The following is an 18,459-nucleotide window of genomic DNA, read 5'->3' as shown; positions in this document are numbered from 1 at the left end:
GACCATCATTGGTCTGTCTGTGTCGGGAGGAGTGGCGTTGATTGGTCTCATTACCTTCGTTGTTTGGAAGTTCACTCGCAAGCGATTTACGGACGATGACTTCGACAGTGAGTGCTCTCATCTCTCTTCTCCGTCCCCATCCTCTCGTTAGCGATGTCATTACGCGCCCATGCTGCTATGCATCGTGGAGTGTGCACCGGTATCGGCTGTTCTACTCGACGGTGTTCGCAGCGCGGTAGAGTATGACCGCAGTATAGCTTTCACATGAAGCATTCGTCGTTCCCCAAACCCCAAGCTAGGGTTCGTGTAGCCCTAGCGACTGCATAACCGAAGCTTCCGTATCTCTTGAGTATGGATCTTCATGCTAATCTGCATCTGCTCCCAGACGAAGCGATCAAGTGGCCGGAGCTCAACGCTCACGGTGAGGAGACCACGCACGCGCTCCCCACCAACCGTACCGGTGGTGCTGGTTTCGAGACCTCGTCGGAAGTCAACCTCGCCCGTCCCAGTTCACGCGCTGGCAGTATCGCACCCTCTGCCGCGGCGTCCTCGGTTGACCTGTACAGCAACCGTAGCGACCCTTACGCCGTCCCTCCCCTGCCGCACCTCAACCCGAACATGCCGTACCGCGACGACCCGAGCCAGGTGTACTACGACAACGACCCGTACGCGACTGCTGCTGCCGTCGCACCTGTCGAGTCGATACCCATGACGCAGATCAACCGCACACGTTCGCCAGGCCCCCAGATGGCGTACGGCTACGACGGGCGCGTAAGCCCCGGACCGCAGCAGAGCCTCAGTGCGAACTACGCCGCAGTGCCCGGCCGCGCATCCCCTGCCCCTATCCCCCAGGCAGGTCGCATGTCGCCCGGGCCACAGATGGCGTACGGCCCCGGGCCACAGTACTGATTGCCGGAAAGGCGATCGGGCGTGTGTGTGGTGCGGAGTGGTGGCTGGACCATGCACGGTGGGGTGTTGGGGACTGAGCGCGGGTGCGCATTGGCGGTGGAGGAGTGAAGGCTGTCTTTCTAGACTGCGTCGGACTGTAGTGCGGAGGCAGAGCCGGCGCGGAGGGTGGGCTGTCTTGGACGCATGCCAGGCTTGGTCTTGCGCATGCTCCGGGTGACGCGTCGCGGCCGGGCATGCCCATGTACGCGAGGCCCGCACAAGGGACCCTATCACGCCCGAGCTGGGGTTGAGGTCAAAGCCGGGCTGCTGCAGAGCTCGGCACACGCGTACGCGCTGGGCGAGTGGGTGGCCTGTCCTGCTCGCCTGCTCGCCCACCCTCACTTCGTTCACCTTCGTTCGTCGTTCATTCAATTCGGACTGGACTGGGTCGTTGGACTGGATGTTGTGCGCATGCTATCATCATTGTCGTTCCCGTGTCATTACATCTAATGCAAGCTATCGATTCTCGTCACTCGCCCTTCCACGCGATGTGTCTATAGGTTCGACTATGCCAAACCTCAAGACTTGGAGGTTCGGCCACGGTGGAAGAAGCCTACCCCGGGGCTGCGTACCTCGAGGCGAGACGCAGCTCTACAGGTCCAATGGTGCGGCCAGCGCATTGCCAGACGCCTCTTCCGCCTTCCTCCGCAAGCCGCCGAGAAAATAAGCTGCATCGGGATGTAGCCTTGTCGCCGACCCACGCTCGTTCCCTCAACCCTTTTTTGTCTCCGCTATGTGTATCATATCCATCCTGTCGTGAGTTGTCCTCGTATCAGCCTAGCTCAGCATGTTTCCATGTTTCCATCGCATCCCGCATACCCAACGCCGGTATCGTTCTCGTCGTCCTGTGTCGATATCACGGCACGTCCCCTCTTTTATACCACCATCGCATGTTGCATTGGACTTTCGCCCTGAGGCTTACATTACGCTACATCCATACCCGTAATTTCCCCCCCGTCAAGGACCCTCTCTCACCCCCATCCTCTCGTACATGTGCATAGGCATCTTTCCATCAATTTTCTTGTCCCAAGCCGGCCCTTGACCTTCGCATCCGTCGATCTAACTCCAAGTTCCCTGGACTTCTTGCATTCTGTTCGGGTGGCACTACGTGATATCCAGTAGAGTTCCGTATATAAAGGCGCGGTCGTCGGATTAATATCCTCCAACCCCGGCGCACTCCGCATTTCTGGCAAGATAGCATCGCGCGTACTCGCAGTGCGCGTGAACGACGCCGACGTTGCTGGGTTCACGGGCAGACCCGAACTTTTCTCCGTATCTCCGTGGGCACCTTTGCACCTGGTCTTCGGGACAATGTGTCGTCCAGTGTTAGGACCAGCAGCTGGAGCTCCGTGCGGTAACGTCGGTATACATAGGATCTGGCTTGCAAGAGACTTGCCAGTCGAAACACCGTAATCACTCATTGATTTCCAGGGAAGGCTAGACCGTGACTTAGCCTACTTGTTCTTCATCGAACGGGGTCTTGGAAGCAGTGCGTCCAAGTACTGATTACTTAGTACTCGCAGTCTTCGATTAGCCAGTTGACATGAACACGTTCTCGGGAACCAGATTGAGTTCGTGTTGGCCGTTTCGATGCGTCTGGACTCCGGAGAGTGCCGTGTACTCACATCCTGAGGCTGCGTGGCAAGAGCGGAAGGCCTTCAAGTTTGCTCGACCTGCATACCGGCACGTCTACATCTCCTCTCGGGGGTCACGGTCAAGTCAGGCCTAATTGCGCAAGAACGACAGGACGCTCGGACGCCGGTCACGAGTACGGTACTGACTTGGTAAGATGTATAACCGATCCGTTAACAACGTCAGTCTGCATGCTGCAGGGCTGCGTCGTGATTGTATATTTTCCATTTCTCCAAGCTCGCTGAGGCAATCCGGCTCTTCTTTGGAACCTGGAATCCCTGGATTGTGATGGCAGACACTCCGCGATCGCCCTGGACACAGCGCAACCTATCTTCTGTCCCCCTGGGTGTCCGAATAGGGTGGTCCGCGATGCTGACGAACGTTATCTGGCATGAGAGGAGGCGTGTTCAATCCTTGTCGCTCGCTCATTTCCTCGCGCGCCTACCGGGCGTCTGCCTACCTGGATTCAAGGTCAGATCAAGCGCCTGTAGCACAGCGAGCAGAGGTGCGCAGGCAGCGGGTGCAACACGACCGCATGAGCGTCGCGAGCTGGGACTGAGGAGCGACACGAAAGCTTAACGATTTGAAAGATAGAGAGCTCCATGACTCGAGACGCGGAGTCGTCCCGCAAGGTTTTGAGTCCAATTGCCATCAGGCTTACAGTGGCAACCCCAGGTGGCCAGTGAACCGTGTCGTGCCGAATCTGGTTCCGATTTGGGCGCATTGTGTACAATTATTCTCGGTCAACAAGTCTATCACGATCTGCCGACGTCTCCATCCACTTTCTGGACAGATTTTCTGGGCATAACAAACCTAGCATAGTAGGACGAAAACGTCGATCTCGCTGCACCGCTGCCTGTGCGGCTGTGCTACAGGCGCTTGATCTGACCTTGAATCCAGGTAGGCAGACGCCCGGTAGGCGCGCGAGGAAATGAGCGAGCGACAAGAATTGAACACGCCTAGGGATGGGGCGGTTTCTCCAGTTCTGTGGTCCCACGGCGTCGGCCGGAAGCCATGCGTTGCCCGCGCTATCCTCGAGATAAGAGTGCCGAGCCCGTCCCAAGTGAATCTACTCCACACCGGCAACGAACGACGTAGCCCGCTATGGGAGACAAGTGTCATCGTGGCGCAAGTCAAGATGGTTATGCGCATTGAACAGCCGACGACCCCGACATTGTGCTGATGTCCGCTCAACTCGAGTCTCACGGGTGCACGAGACACGCAACCAGGTAGAGTGGATGCTGTGGTACTCTGATATACGACCTATACTTGTCGCAAAGGTATGCTTATGATACATGCCACGAGACGTTTTGCGCGGATTACTACGGAGCCAGAAAAGCACCTAAGGGGGATGTAATGTAAGGAGCGTGAGGTCAGCTGTGAGAGCGATACATACGTCCTGCGACACTATACATAATACGTATCGTATGTCACCGACAGCCCGACAGTTATGGTAAATGTATAGCTTGAGGCCGAGACGGAGCTTCGACCAGGGTCGAGTCTTCATGGACAGCGCCAAGCAGAAGAAGGCGTACCCAGGACAACAGTCGGGTGGCAGAAGGGCAAGTAAGGCTAAACGAGCGTGAAGATGAGCTTAAATGTCAACAGCGGAGCAGAAGAGAGCGTGATGCGAGAGAGATGCGTAGAATAAGCAATGTGAGGTGACGAAGTGGTATGCAGATGACGATACTATTAGTGAACGGGAGCGGACTAGACAGCAAAGCAAAACATGCAAGGGAGTCCCGAGGAAAACCAAGGCAGAAATTCGAAAGGTTGATTCCATCACGTGAGGAACGCCATCTCGCTCAATCTCCTGCTCTCGTCGTCTTCGATGAAGTGCGCCTGGTGGACGATCGTCCCATGGCTGTGCATGGTCGGCGCGACCGCCTGCCGCGGGGGCAATGTCCCACGAGGAAACGCGCTCGGCGCGGCGGACGTGTCGAGCATCTTCGATCGCTTCCTGCGTACGCCCATCGAGTCCGGGACGACGACCGGATCCACCGTAGACTTCGGCCGGGGCTTCGTCGAGGACGTGAACGCCCTCCGCAAGTTCAGCATCGACGACGACGTGCGCGTATCCCTGGGGATCTACGATTTTACGACAATTGAGTTCGACCCTCATAATCGGGGCACGAAATAGCGGGCGAGACTCACCTCCAGCGACTTCTTGCCGAACAGGCTGAACGACTTGCGCCCCTCCGCCTTCTCTTGTGCCTGCTCCGCCGTCTGCGAGCGCGGAGGCCGAGGCACCGCGACGCCCTCCTGTGAAAAGCGCGGCCTTACGGCGGCGGCAGGCACAGGAGAAGCAGCAGCAACAGAAGCGGCGGCGTTCGCGGGCACGTTCATCACGCCAAACTCGCCCTCTTCCGACGACGCCTCCGTCTCGCTGAACTCCTCCATGATGACAGGGGCAGCGATCGTCGTCGCGCCAGGTGCCTTGCCCTGGCAGCCGCCGGTACTGAGCAGCCCCAGGCCCGTGCCGCGTCGAGGGCGTGCGGGGACCATGCCCGTGTCGTGCCCGTTGTCCGACGAATGCGATGTCGAGCCGCGCGAGATCGACGCGTCGCGCACGAGCGCCGCGTGCGCGTGCGACGTCGTCGTCGGCGTCGGGAGCGCCGACTCCGCCCCGGACGACGACACGGTGCGCGTCGGCGACAGCGCGGGGACCGTGGCCGTCGTCGTCCGGGTGCTCGAGCTCTGGGCGTGCGCGAGCCGCGGCGCGACTGCGGCGCGCCCGCGCGCGCTGCCGTCCCCGTTCCCATTTACGAGCTTGCCTGGGAGCGACGGGCGGCCGTGATCCGACGTGGAGGAGGTGCTCGCTTCCGAGTCTGACGTCGCGGCCGCGGCAATCGCGACGGCGATCGCCTGCGCTTGCGAGGCCGACTTCCCGTCCTGCGAGTGCGTGACGATGATCGGCGGCGGCTTCTCCTTGCGCGCGCGCAGCGTGCCCGAGCCGCCGTTCGCAGACGTCTTCGAGGGCGACTGCGGCGCGTGATGTTCGCTCGCTAGCGAGGTGCGTGGGGATGCGCTGAGGCCGGCAGCAGAACCGGACAGGGAAAGGGGCGTGGGCGTGTCGACAGAGGTACGTAACCAGAGAGAGACTTTTTCCGAGTGCGCTGAGGGGCTGCCCGGTGGGTCGCGCTCCTCTCTTGTGGGAGTGGATGTCGGTTTAGGGGCAGAGCGATGCGCAGGTGACGTAGACGTAGAAGCGGGAGGACAGCGACGGGAGGGTGAAGAGGGCGGAGAAGGCTGCTGGCGAAGCTTTCCGTCATTCGCAGCGGAGAACGGGGGACGGAACCCGTCGTCCGGGCGACCAGGCGAGCTGGGCGCGGTGTGGAAGTCGACGTCCTCGACGGTCGCCGAGACCGGGCTTGCGACGCGGGCCCCGAAATCGCCGACATTGGGCGACAGCGCCGGCGCGTCGACATCGACGGTGACGAACGTCGCGCGGCGCGGCGACCGCTCCCCAATCGTCCCGTCCCTGCTCGCGCGCTCCAGCGCGTCGCTCTTCCGGGGCGGCGGCGCTTCAGGCTCAGGCTCGGACTCGGACTCGGCGCCCTCCCTGCCCAAGCCCGGCGCACCCCCCTCCGCCTGCTTCGCGAGCCACGCCTCCCTGATGCGCGTCGCCTCGCTCTCACTCTCGCCCTCCCCGCTCTCGTCCCCGGGGACGACGATCGTGAACCGCCTATCGATCTCCGCCTCCTGCTCGCTGAGCGGCATCATGTACCCGTCGGCGTCGCGGAACCGGCGCGAGGCGGCGGGGACGAGCCCGCGCGCACGCAGCGCGGCCTGGCGCTGCTCCAGGGACGTGAAGTCGTTCGGGGGCGCGGCGGGCACGGGCGCCCTGGGCATCGGGGGCATGTGCACGACGCGCAGGAGCGTGCTCTTGCGCTGTGGCGGGTCCGCGGTGGTGCTGTTGCGTGGGGGGCGTGGCCGCGCTTGCGGGTGTTGCGCGGATGGCTGCGGGGGCGGCTGACTGGGCGCGTGCGGGGAGCGGAACCTGGACGTGATTCGGCGGAAGATGTTTTGTTGTTGTTGTTGCTGCTGCTGCTGGGGCGGCGCTGAGGGAGGAGGAGGAGGCATGGTCGCGCTGCGTGAGAGGAGGTAACGAGTGAGCACCGGGCTAGACTCTGGAGGGGTATATACCGCAAGGTGTGCGAATATGAAGGTGGTCGCGAAGCGGGGCGGAGCGTGGGCACGAGCACGAGCACGCTCCAAGACGTGATCGGATGCGGACCACGATCGGCCCCGCGCTGGCGCGGATTGCGGTCCAGACGAGCTGGCCTTGCTTTGTGGAACGGAGATCGGGACTAGCTTGCAGAACACACACACCTGTGCTGAGGCGCCCGTTGTGAGCGGGCCTGCGGCGTTCTTGAGCTGGTGGACGGCTGTGGTGGACGTCCGTGCTGCAAGGTGTGGGGCGAAGCCGCGCTGGACACAACCAGAGATCAGCATCTGTAAATATGACTGGAGAGTGCACTGCGGGGTAACGCGTCGGATGATCCTTGATGGCGCATCATCCGGGGTTGGGAGGGAATGTGAACGTCGCATCAAGACAATTTACACACATACCCTATTCGTGAAGAGGAGGCTGCGTCCTCGGGTAATGCGGGTAACGGTGAGTCCTTCATGACTGTAGATGCTGCTTTGCCAGCAGATTGCAGCGAATCACGCGTAGGTGCACTTGAAGATACGTAAAATGGGTAGAGTGTTAGTCAAAGCTGCGTGGGAGACGGGCAGGTGGGGACGTATGCGCGATACGACGGACATGCCCTAGTGGTGGTCAGGAAGCAAGTGAGTGCTGCCGACGAGTTCCTGGGCGCACTATAGGCATAGGATGACAGTGCGAATGTGGAGCACATGGGCCAGGCTAGGTAGAACCCCCGACCTCCCTGTTTGGGTAACGAAAAGACCCATGATTTAGCCATGGGCCTGGGTGGCAGAACTTCGGAAGAGCGTTGCTTGCGGATATATGCGTGGGCTATTACTTTACTGACCTGGGACCATCACCCTCGGGCATCGCCAGGAGCAGGCCTTTCCCATCTGCCCCCGGGTGTTCGGCGTACGAGAAAGCAAGGTCGAGCGGTGGTGCCCCGGAACGGATGACACTCCTGCGTATGCTGGCACGGCGTGTGCTCGCAGTACGTGCGGGACTGGCTTTGCTCCTGCCCACGCTGAAGAATCTGGAGCGTGCGGACTGCTTCGCCATGGTTCACCGACGAGGAGTGGGAGGAGGGGGAGAGAAAGAGTCCGGGCTTCGCAGCCGGGGGAAGAATCTATAAGGCCAGGGACGAGGTGAGGGTGCAGTCAGGTGGTATGTCGGACGGGCGAGGCGGGGGCGAAGGATCGGAGAAGGATGGGCTAGGCGAGTACGCCGTCGGGTACGTCGCGCGAAGCCTGAGCGCGGTTTCGAGAAGACAGGGCGTGGGCAGTCGGTGACGCGCCATGAAGCAGGGCCCTGATTGAATAAATACGTATGGGAGGGCTGCCCGTGCTGGACCGAGTCGCATATGCTTTCCATCGCGAGCTGTGTCAAGCAGCAAGCTTCGCGCGTCTCTCCGCGATCAGCCCCCCGCGCCAAGACGCCCGCCATCCGCCGCGACAACAATCCTCGGCACCCCGCATTCTCCTGCCACTGATCGTTAGCCACCCTCCGTCTTTATTTCTCCACCTGGCTATTAGCGCAGTCCTTCTACATACAATGCATAGCTCCCGTCCGCTGCCTCCTCAGCCTCCCACAAGCTCGCGTGGTCAAACCTACCGGGCGCCCCGCGGTGCTGGCATCCGCCGAATGTGGAAAACCGGCCGTGTCTCAGGTCGATCTCCCTCTGGACATGCGCACTGATGGATGGTCCTTACCCTGCGCACCGCTACGTACGTCCCACCGTGCTTGCCGTCCGCTTCTCCCCCTGCGAGACCACTCTGTCTTCCCTGCTCCCTGTCCTCTGCGGTGCGCTATCACCAGCCGAGGTTGTAGATTTGACCAGCCTCTCACCGCATGTGGTCCATAGCGAGCGACATATGCCTGGACCACCGCAGATCCGCGACAGTCTCACGCTTGGGACGCCTTCCGCCGCTTCGCGCGGTCGTCGAATCGACTATCCTCGAAGACGCGCCAGACCCTCGACCCGTTCCATTCCAGTCCGGAAGCAGCTACATGCGGTGTGATGTTGTATGAACGTCCGCGCAACCGCATCGACGAAGGCACCGCCGACTCTCCGCCGTCCCACGCTCCGTATGATTCGACTGCTTGGACTTACATAACATAACCCAAGCCAAGGTGGGCATCCACGTCCTCAGGGCGTCATCAGTCACTTAGAGGCAGCGTTCGCAGATCGCACTCTAGCCCGCTAGCCGATCCCTTGGACCCATTCCCAGAGCCGTCATAGTCCAAGAAACCATACCGTGGCACCTCGCGAACGCGCCTACCTGGCAGATCTCTGGTCTGCGGCGAGGCCGCACATCCGTTACGCGTTCTCCGCTTCCACGGTGGGCCTCCTGCGCATATCCACACCCGGCGCCACATCTCGTTCGCCGAAGGAATCCTACAGCAGCGGGAGATCTCAGGCTCGGCGCCGGGTCGCGGCGAGTCGCTTATACTTGCGTCCACGCCTTGTCGGCCGCAGCGCAGAGCACGCCAAGGACGTTCCCGAACAGAGCCGCTCCGGGAAGAGCAGCGGCCGTGCGGAGCGCACTCGACCTGACTCATCTCCGAAGAGAAGCATGCGCTTCTCGCAACGGTTTCCCTCGAGCGAGAAGCCGTTGGGGGAATCCTTGTACTGCGTCGAACGTGCGCGCCTCGCCGGCGGAACCGGCCTGTATCGGGAAGGGGGATTGGGTTGCGCGGTCGCGGCCTGCTGGGGGCATCGCGCGCGCGTAGCTCGGCCACCTGCTCTACGGGCAGCAACGATGGGAAGCGTGACGTACGGGTGTACATGTCCGACACACGCTCGTCGTGCGTTCGGTAGCGGGTTTGACGTTGGATGCTCGGCTCCAGTCTCCGTCTTGGGCTGTCGTACTACGGTCGTCACGCCTGAGTTCACGTCATGGAGCACGCTGCTCGGTCCAGCTCCTGAGTGTCGTAAATTCGGGCGTGATGTTATGAGTTTGGTGCGGTCCTCGGAAGCTCCTGTTGGAAAGGGCGTTTGCAGCCTTCGCTGTGGCGGAGGATCGTCAGTACCCCGTCTACATTTCATACTGTGATCTGCTTCCTGCTTACCCTGTCTCTTACTCTCTGCTACCCAAGTCCACAGCAAACTCGTCATGCACTCTAATTGGAGCCCTATGGCAAGTAGGAGAAAACACAGTAGCGATTCCGAGGCGATGCCGCCAGCGATTCGGGCCAGCGATCCCGCGCTGACATCACACGGGTCTTTAAGAGACTTTGTGGACGACCTTGCTTTCGGCACATGGCATTCGAGTGGCGGACTTGAAGACAGATTTACAGGGGACAAAAGGGAGATTTCTCTCCTCACACGAATCAAGTAGGTGCAGGTTTTGTATGGATGGTCAGAAGGGGATGTTTTATTACGATAAGGAACAGTCCCGCCTTCATCGGTGGGTCGCTTCGACGGGCTCGTTCGCTTCTCGGGCAGCTCGGCTCGAATCTTCACGTCCGGGCAGCGTTGATCGCGCTCAGCGAGCAAAGTTCAGCGGCGCTGTCCGGCACGGCGGGTGCGAGAGCGACACCGAACCGCTGCCTCGAATCGCTATGGAATCGCCTGGGAATCACTGCCGTATTGAACCTTAGCATCAGCGTAGCAGCTCTACCCTGACACTAGGACAACGCGCCCGACACCCTGAGGGCCCTCCAAATTGAGGACAGCTGATCCATAATATGTTGTTGATTCTCGTATCAGCGCCAAACCTGCTGTTGAAAGCTGCAACCTGCAAGCCGAATGGCCAGGCTACCGCACTGATGTGTACCCCAGGTAACACACAAACCCTACCGCCCGTACTGTGTCGTCCCCGAGGCGGACCCCATCCCTCGGTGCGTACCGTCCTCGCCACCTTCTCGCCCACGGACTATTACCAGACCGCCCCATCCCATCCCAACCCCCGCTCAGTCGTTCAGTTTCAGCACCTCGATCGCGCGCCCGCGCATGAGCGCGAGGGCCTCCGTGTCGTTCAAGAACGCCGGCACGTCGTTGGCGAGGAACGCCGCGCCCTGCTCCATCGCGACGTACGGGTAGTCGACCGAGTACAGGATGCGGTCGAGCCCGATCTGCTGCGCGTGGAACCGGACGAGGTCCGGCGCGAAGTTGCCCGACGTCGTCTCGAGGATGTTGTGCTGGAAGTAGAACGTCACGTTCTTCTGCATCGGCATGCCCACGGCCACTTGGCGCGTCAGCTCTGCGACGGGGGGTCAGCACTGACAGCGCCGGGCGCGACGGACGCGGATCGACGACGTACGGTCGTTGATGCGGAAGAGGTCGGACGGGATGCGCTCGCCGAGGTGGCCCACGATGACGGTCAGGTTCGGGAAGCGGCTTCGGTCGGGAGGACAACGTGTTAGCCCCCGGCTCGCAACGGACAGTACGCAACGAAACGCACTCGAACACGCCGTTCGTGCAGAGCCCGAGGATGTGCGTCGACAGCGTGACCGCGAACTCCTGCGTCGCGCCGATCAGGAACGGCGCGTGCGCGTAGAGCAGCGTCTCCACCGGGTCCGGGTTCGTGCGTGGGTGCAGGTACACGGGCACGTCGAGGTCCACGGCCATCTGCCAGAACACGTCGAACTCGGGCTGGTCGTAGAAGATGAAGGTCTCTGTCCCCGAACCCAAGCGCGTCAGCACGAGCACTAGCAGCGGCGCCGCGGAAGAAGGAGAGGAGGACACATGCCGTTGTCGGGCGTGCCCGCCTGCTGGTAGTCGTTGAGCAGCGCCCCGAGGAAGCCGAGCTCGGTCACGGTGCGGTTGAGCTCCTGCGCGGCCGCGGCGGGGTCGTGCATCGCGAGCGCGGCGAACGCGCCGAAGCGGACGGTGTTGTTCGAGATCTGGCTGGCGAGCTGGTCGTTCACGGACGTGGCCATCGCCGAGGCGTTCGCCGCGTCTTGGATACCTTGGATGCAGGGGGACGCGCACGACAGGACCATCTACGGGGCGATTGGTTAGTCGGTAGGTGTGAGACATGAGTCGGAGGCGAGGAAGACGTGCGAAGTCGACGCCGGTCGCGTCCATGTGAGCCAGACGCTGATTGTGTACGTCTAGGAGATTGGCTTCGAGATCGGCATTTGTCTGGCCTGGAGCACGCGAGGGCGTTAGGTCATATGTAGCAAAGCACGTCCGGCGGCCGTACCAACTGGCGGGACAGTCTGGCTATGGAAAGCGTTCAGCTACTCTCGGGATCAAGCGGTCAGTCTTTCAGGGGCCACTCACTCAGCCTGGTGTATGAGCTCAGGTACCGTCCATGCCTCCTCGAATATGATACTCCCGACGCCGGTGTCGTTCCACACACGTCCATATGCCGTGTGGGAGACGAGGAGACTGGACAGCAATAAGAGACTGACGTGCCGCGCCATCTTCGAGGTGTAACGACAGCTGCTGGACGACTGTACGTACCCTCTCGTCTACTTATGCATCGTCGTCCTAAATTTGCGCAGACGTTGAGGTGCGGCGTGCGGGTGCCGGGAATAGAGAATCCCGCGTCCACATATAAATCACGTTGACTTCGGTGCTCACGGTGCGATTGTGGACATTTGTTCTCACCGCAACCCTTGGTCGCCACTGGGTGGAACACTGCGGGCGGGTGGCTTGGCCACGAGACAGACGCGAGAAGCGCTTCATGAACGCCAGGCTGTCGATGGTGTGCACTTGCGGGAATCCGAATGTCCGCCAGGGATTCCTAGCATTCCTCAACCCGTGGTCCTCGGCCGTCTGGAGACAGCACGCGGTTCCCCAGTTGACACAACGCAATGGTCAGTAGGTACCAGCAAGGTAACAGAGAGTTGTGGGCATATAGATCAGTAGGATGTACCGGACTAGCGTACGTAACCCTGGCAGTGTCAATGACATGTGCTTCGCATGGGGACAGCTATTGATGAGGAATCTGGGAAAGACGGCTGTCCTAAGCGTGTCTGAGACGAGGAATTGAATTCCAACGTATCATTGCGAGAACGAGAGATACGGCCTACGAGGTGTACTCCTCTGGAATGATATCACGTAGGTGATGACTCAAAACAATGCCCTTCTCCGTTGCAAACCATAGTCTTACGCCACCGGGGATCCGAGAGAATGCGACTTGACTCACAGAGCCGTGGTCCGGGTTCAGCGTGGCTAAGCACGATCCATCGCTCGTCCTCCACAATCGCACAGTCCCGTCCCAAGATCCCGACGCCACGTACCTCCCGCACGGAGAGAAGCACGTCTGGAAGCCCGTACCCTCATGTCCCTGGAGCGACTGGAGCATAGCCCCCGTCTGTGCATCCCATATCTTCACCGTCTTGTCCACCGAACAGGAGAGCACCAGCCGGTTGTCCGGCGAGAACGAGACGCCCGATGTGATCCCGATACCGTCTGCGTACGCCCTCCAGAACAAGAGCTCCTTTGCGGTTGCTACGTCGAAGATACGGAAGGCCCCCGAGTAATATCCGATGGCGACTCGGACGCCCGTAGAATCGAATGAAGCTGCCCATCCAACATAATCGATGTCTTGGTTCCCGGCTTTGACGTCGAGCGCCTTGTATGCGCCCGAGGTGACATCCCACATGCCGCAGTCCTCGTTACCGTCCACCAGGAGCCAACGACTGTCAGGAGAGTATCTCAGCCGTCGGCCGAGAGGAGAGTCGTTGCGCAATTGGTCGAGGAGGAGGAGCTGTTCGAATGAACGACCGTCGAAAATGCAGACAACGCCGTCGTAGTATCGGGATGCGATGGTAGCGCCGTTAGGAGACCACGCGCACGTGATGACCGAAGGCGCCTGAGGATGTCCTTCCAGCGTGGTGACTCGACGTGGTTGCCCGGTAACGTGCCAGATTCCAACCTTTCCATCCGCACCGGCAGACGCCACGTACCGACTATCCGGTGAGAACGCGAGATCATTGACGTGACCGTCATGCGCGATCCATTCCCGGGAGATATGTGCAAAGTGGCCGTCCCAGAGTATGATGGTGGAATCGTGAGACGCAGTCGCGACCCATTGACCATCCTTGGAAGCGACTAGGGCGGTGACAACAGCATCGTGGCCGGGTCTGCTCGCTGGAGAACTGGTGAGTATTGTGTTTTCAGAGCATTCCGCAGTACAACCCACAGGAATCGAATCGCATCGTCGGTAGGCCATGTTGGCGCAATGCAGGAAAACAGTGTCCGAGTTCTTCCCTCCAAGAGATATGCTTCCGGGCGTGTAGGGTGCAAGTCCCAACAGCTGACAACGACACCTTATATGCAGGGTACTTGAGGATGGTTCTCTCCAGTTCGGCCAACAGCTCCATATTCGTGGGCTGACGACATTGCCGATACAATGACCCGACGTCGCGGCGGAAGCCCAAGTCCACCGTGATTTCTCTAACCGCTGTCGACCGGAAAGAACGCAAAATCTGAGCTGCACCTCGAAGCGCCTCAGCTTCGACGTAGATCTGCAGTGTTACGGAGTGAAGACGGGGCCAGTCCGAAAGCTGAGGCGGTATGAACAGCAGCTCTAATGTGGATGACGTGAGGAATTTGATTTGGATGTGATGGATTGGTTTACAGACCTTGACCATCGTCCTCAAGCTCGAGTCTAAGACACAAATGTAGGCTGATGACGGTCGGCTGAGCTATTGTGAACAAGGCGCCAGCCACCCGCCAATCCGTGCGCCCGCCAATCTGTGGGAAATGAATCCACGACGCGTAAGGAAGACTGCAGCCAGTGCAGAGAGGACCATAGTCCGCCTCACTGTCAGTGCCCTCAGGCGCAGCTGCCGGGACAAGCGGTGCTGCACCCGGACCAGTTGTGAGTCAGCGTCGATCCCTAGGCCGACAGCTATATTGCGGCATGTCAGGTCTTCGATGCTGACGAATGCCGAGAGCAACCGGAGAAACGCGCTGCACGTTGAGAACCGCACGAACTCGATAGTCAGGCTCCTGATACCGCTGCCATACAGATGACAGAACAGGAGAGTGGAGTTGTGAATTGCAACGTCGGAACTCAGATCGTGGTACCTGTTGCCGTCAGGGAACGTGACTCGATAGAGACGAGGTAGGATGGACAACAGCGGGACGGGAGAGAACTCTTCCAGGGGCACCGCAACGGCTCGAACGAGGATTTGCAGTTTGGGCTTGGCTTGAAGGACGTTGCAGAGAGCGAAGAGCTTGTCCCTACTTTCGAGGATGACATGGCCGTAGAGATTGTGCATGCTACGGGGATAGAGCTGGCGGCAAGTGAGAGTGAAGTTGCACAGCGTGGCCGTAAAGCCGAATGAATGATCGACGATCCTCTCGATGACCTCCCAGGGGAGCGCAAGAGACATGGCAGACGGGCCTGAAGTTGTATCTGAACGGGAGTCGATCGAGTCGTCCATGGGAGACGAGGATGGCCACAGTGATCGCTAAAGCTGGTCTCATCGTCTTAGTAGGAAGGCCGGACAGCAGTAACGGCATCCAACTGCCACCGCAGTCTATCTGTCAATTCCTCTTGATGTGCCGAGACGAACGTGCGTGATGTCAATCCGCGAGTACCGTGTAGATCCAGTACAACGATTTTCTGCACTCACATTCAATCACATACTGAGCCTGAGCTTGAACAGTGAACAAGCATATAATCGCCATGAAAGCCTCGAAGAAAGGGCGGTTGCGGACGTGCATAGGCGCCTATATCTGACCAGTTGGGCTGCCGGGCCGGCTCGGCCATGTTGCTGGGCGCCTTGGTAGTGTCGGACTTGATACAAGTTTTCTCGTCTTGCGCCAAGGCTGCTGTCGACGACTCCGTGCAGCCTAACACAAGCTTCTTCTCCCCTTCGCATTTACTCCTAGACGGATATGACTTATTGAGTCTGCTACACGTAATCAATCTACTATCTGTCTTGGCGCTGTGGTCGCTGCCCAGGACACTGCCCACCCGGACTCGGAGTTTGGTGTGAGTGCCACGGACTTATGCTTCAGCCAACTGAGGTCATGACGAGACGTGCATGTTTCGCATTGTCTGCGATATGTAGAACACTCTCGCATTCAATGCGTACACCAATATTCACGCGGACTCTGCCGCGCTTGCATGGTCCTGGCCACGCGTTCCGGTCTTCCCTGTTCTCCCTCCGGAAGCTCTCTAGCAGAGCTCCTCGCGAACACACTAGGCAAGAGTCTTCGGTAGCTAGTCCGTACGCCAGAAATTGCGAACGGACTTATGAAACGCGTCCGTTTGCTGTCGAACGCGTAGGGGGTCGAGAATGCCACATCTCGTGGTCAGATGGGCGTTCGGGCATCCGGAAGGAGTGGAGGGATACCGCGTCCCCAGAGGCCACAGAAGGGAACGTCGCTGTGTCGGGGAGAAACTCAGTCACAGGTAGGATATCCTCGTGGCTGCGACAGATGTTTCTGCCGACGAATTACCCCCAGTCGGTACACAGCTCGTGAGTGCCCGGTCTTCTCCGTTTACTTTCACGGGTGACGAGCGTGTGGCTAGGTACGCGTCTTTCCATACCCTTCAAGCTCTGGAGACCACCATGGCCACTATCACGTCTGTCCTGTGCAACCAAGCCCTCCTTACATCTGTGGGCATGTCTGCAGAGGGCAGCGTGTTTGGAGCGGTCGCAGTGCAATGGATTATCAAGGACGGTGCGGGAGAGGTTGCGAAGTTGTTCTTCATCCGGCACTTTTCCACATACTTCGATAGCCATCCAAAGACGTTCACTCTCTTTGGGGAGGTCCTTGGGTGCCTGGGAAGCGGTCTGCAAATTGCCACCGTGCTGATAGCACCATCGCCTTTGAACTTTCTGCTCTGCGCCGGTGAGTGGGAATATTATTCAAGAGCTGACACAAGCTCGGGAGAAGATACTTAGGGTTTTGATTAGCTGGTGGAAACATCTTCAAGCTCGTAGGCAACGCGGTGCGGCCACAACCTTACCGACAACGCGCACATCCTGTTGACCCATTCCCATTAGATTTGGTCCACGACGCACATCAAGTTCATACGCTACTTCTCTATGCAAGGGAACGACGGCGATGTCGCAGCCAAGGACGAGTCGCAGGCGTCAGTAGCCCAGCTGGCTGGCTATGCCGCCGGCATCAGCTTGTTGACCTTCTCGCACGCTCCCGCGTACCTTTACGCCATATTCTTCGCGGCCGTCCCCCTCCATTTGACGATGACGGCCTACATGATGCGAGTAGCCACCTTTGAGCTGCTCACTCTCCCCAGGATCAGTCACCTCGCCCAGACGTACGTGAATGACGGTGTGGTCGGGTCTCAGAAAGACTTGGACAGAGAACATGCGACGGGCCTCTTTGGCGAATTTTACAAGAATAATGGCGATCGCTGGCTCACGCTCGCCCCTCGGGTCGGGGATGCGCTGAATACAAGCTCGGATGTGGATCGATCCACGTGGCAGGTGTGCTCTCAAGTGTTCCAGGTGAGTCCGCAGTCATGTACGACATAGGCACGACTTCGAAGACGAAGCTCACACCCGTGTCATCTGTCCAGGACGACCGCTACCTCCTGCTCCCTTGTGATTCGCCACGAGGCCCGCTTATATCTGTGCTCTTCCACCCGGACGCGACGACCGACGATATGCTTCAATCGATTTTACATGCGGCATCGGTTCGCAGCTTGCTTTCTCGCGACGCATCATGCCCAACGCCCTCGTTGCGGACAGTGTTGTCGGAAACTCGCGTGCAGGCACAACAAGACTTCTCCGCATTCAAGCAAGCTCTCCATGAGCGTGGATGGAGAACCGACGAGCTGTGCTTTGCCGACCTCGGCCACCGTGTTATATGGACTGCTTAGAACGAGCCGGCATTTGCCAGCAGCAACCCTTAGATTACGTCTCGTTGATAATAGTGGACTCCCACTAGACACCTATAGCTCACCTCCTTACTCACGCTGACATATATAGACAGAACCTTACGATCAGAGTAATCGTACCTACATAGTCTTATGCTAGTGTAGCACATCTTGTACGCGATCCTCCATGTTAGCCCCTCTCACGAACTCAATCAGCGAACGTTGGTGACTCGTGCCCCATTTGTGTAGAAGTCGACTGTTAAGCGCAGATGCAGTGTACGCGAGGGATCGATAGGTGGAGGGTCGTATGGCCAGTAAACACGTCAAGTTGCACCTTCTGCACATTTTTACGTCCTCTCCCCGATAGCCTCTGATAACACATAGCTGGGCGAACCGACACGCGTATGCCTGTCGCACTGCTTTGTTCAGCACAACCCCATAGCTGACAAGTTCGGCTTCAACGCACCCCATCCCGAGTGCAGCTTACCTAGATAGCTGTTGCACTCGTTGGGAAGATGCTCCGTTTCCTCAGCTGGTTGCCAGGGAGTTGGGCAAGAACAACCACGGAGGTTGGCCGATCCCAGAGCCTATCCACGATGTGATCGCGCGGAATAGCGTGCAAGGATTCGGATCGGCATGAGGAAACAACCTGGCACGAAGCAAAGGCACTCGAAGGGACACGCAGCGTCCACATGTCGGGGAGAAGGCGAGATGTGTGCCTCCCTGTATCTGAATCAAAATGCAATGTGGTACGAGATGGGCCAAGGATGAGTTTCCGAACAGCGGAAAGAGGCTGCAAGTGGCTGGAGGAGCACGAACGTAAAAAACATATGCTTGGGGAGCCCGGAAAGGCGGAAAGCTACTACGATCGGGAGTGCGTCTATCAGGCGTTCCCAGCTCGCAGGCACGGGCGCGGGGCGGTGATGCCATATTGGGAATTTTCAAGTGCGCACTTTGCCTGCGAGTGCGTTC

At 59.3% G+C, this 18,459-nt stretch overlaps 5 protein-coding genes across 5 annotated transcripts; 2 read left to right on the top strand and 3 right to left on the bottom strand.

The window, feature by feature from the left end:
- Window positions 1-387: 387 nt before the first annotated feature.
- DICSQDRAFT_15962 (uncharacterized protein) lies at window positions 388-900 on the top strand (the record flags this gene model as incomplete). The annotated part of the gene is made up of 1 exon (XM_007362532.1): window positions 388-900. A coding segment is annotated over one exon (513 nt), but the record flags the coding sequence as incomplete, so codon positions are not given.
- A 70-nt stretch (window positions 901-970) lies between these two features.
- Window positions 971-6,657, bottom strand: DICSQDRAFT_33179 (uncharacterized protein; the record flags this gene model as incomplete). The annotated part of the gene is made up of 2 exons (XM_007362531.1): window positions 971-1,106; window positions 6,125-6,657. Coding segments are annotated over 2 exons (669 nt in total), but the record flags the coding sequence as incomplete, so codon positions are not given.
- A 2,854-nt stretch (window positions 6,658-9,511) lies between these two features.
- On the bottom strand, window positions 9,512-12,100 carry DICSQDRAFT_159821 (amidohydrolase 2; the record flags this gene model as incomplete). The annotated part of the gene is made up of 6 exons (XM_007362530.1): window positions 9,512-10,932; window positions 10,993-11,069; window positions 11,134-11,380; window positions 11,416-11,674; window positions 11,878-11,893; window positions 11,958-12,100. 6 exons carry the CDS (start codon window positions 12,098-12,100, stop codon window positions 10,643-10,645), a joined length of 1,032 nt encoding a protein of 343 aa, XP_007362592.1. The 3' UTR covers window positions 9,512-10,642.
- Window positions 12,101-12,339: 239 nt separating this feature from the next.
- On the bottom strand, window positions 12,340-15,102 carry DICSQDRAFT_133509 (WD40 repeat-like protein). Its single transcript, XM_007362529.1, has 3 exons — window positions 14,270-15,102; window positions 13,828-14,214; window positions 12,340-13,775 (listed from the first exon to the last, which is right to left on the bottom strand). The coding sequence occupies exons 2-3, from the start codon at window positions 13,841-13,843 to the stop codon at window positions 12,709-12,711; spliced, it is 1,083 nt and encodes a 360-aa protein (XP_007362591.1). The 5' UTR covers window positions 13,844-14,214; window positions 14,270-15,102; the 3' UTR covers window positions 12,340-12,708.
- Window positions 15,103-15,474: 372 nt separating this feature from the next.
- On the top strand, window positions 15,475-18,265 carry DICSQDRAFT_80493 (uncharacterized protein). The gene is made up of 7 exons (XM_007362528.1): window positions 15,475-15,630; window positions 15,710-16,120; window positions 16,174-16,496; window positions 16,562-16,596; window positions 16,652-17,116; window positions 17,188-17,895; window positions 17,956-18,265. Exons 2-6 carry the CDS (start codon window positions 15,726-15,728, stop codon window positions 17,488-17,490), a joined length of 1,521 nt encoding a protein of 506 aa, XP_007362590.1. The 5' UTR covers window positions 15,475-15,630; window positions 15,710-15,725; the 3' UTR covers window positions 17,491-17,895; window positions 17,956-18,265.
- Window positions 18,266-18,459: the final 194 nt, after the last annotated feature.

The sequence above is a fragment of the Dichomitus squalens genome (assembly GCF_000275845.1).
Source record: "Dichomitus squalens LYAD-421 SS1 unplaced genomic scaffold DICSQscaffold_4, whole genome shotgun sequence".
Lineage (NCBI taxonomy): Eukaryota > Fungi > Basidiomycota > Agaricomycetes > Polyporales > Polyporaceae > Dichomitus > Dichomitus squalens.
Note: the sequence above shows the minus strand (reverse complement) of the source record. Positions and strands in the feature narration are given on the sequence as shown.

What these genes read in the sequence shown, in the direction of transcription:
- DICSQDRAFT_80493 (XM_007362528.1), top strand. Translation starts at nt 15,726, where the DNA reads ATGCGTACACCAATATTCACGCGGACTCTGCCGCGCTTGCATGGTCCT. An exon ending in CCCCAGTCGGTACACAGCTC is followed by an intron (nt 16,121 to 16,173) that starts GTGAGTGCCCGG and finishes GCGTGTGGCTAG; the next exon opens with GTACGCGTCTTTCCATACCC. An exon ending in GAACTTTCTGCTCTGCGCCG is followed by an intron (nt 16,497 to 16,561) that starts GTGAGTGGGAAT and finishes GGTTTTGATTAG; the next exon opens with CTGGTGGAAACATCTTCAAG.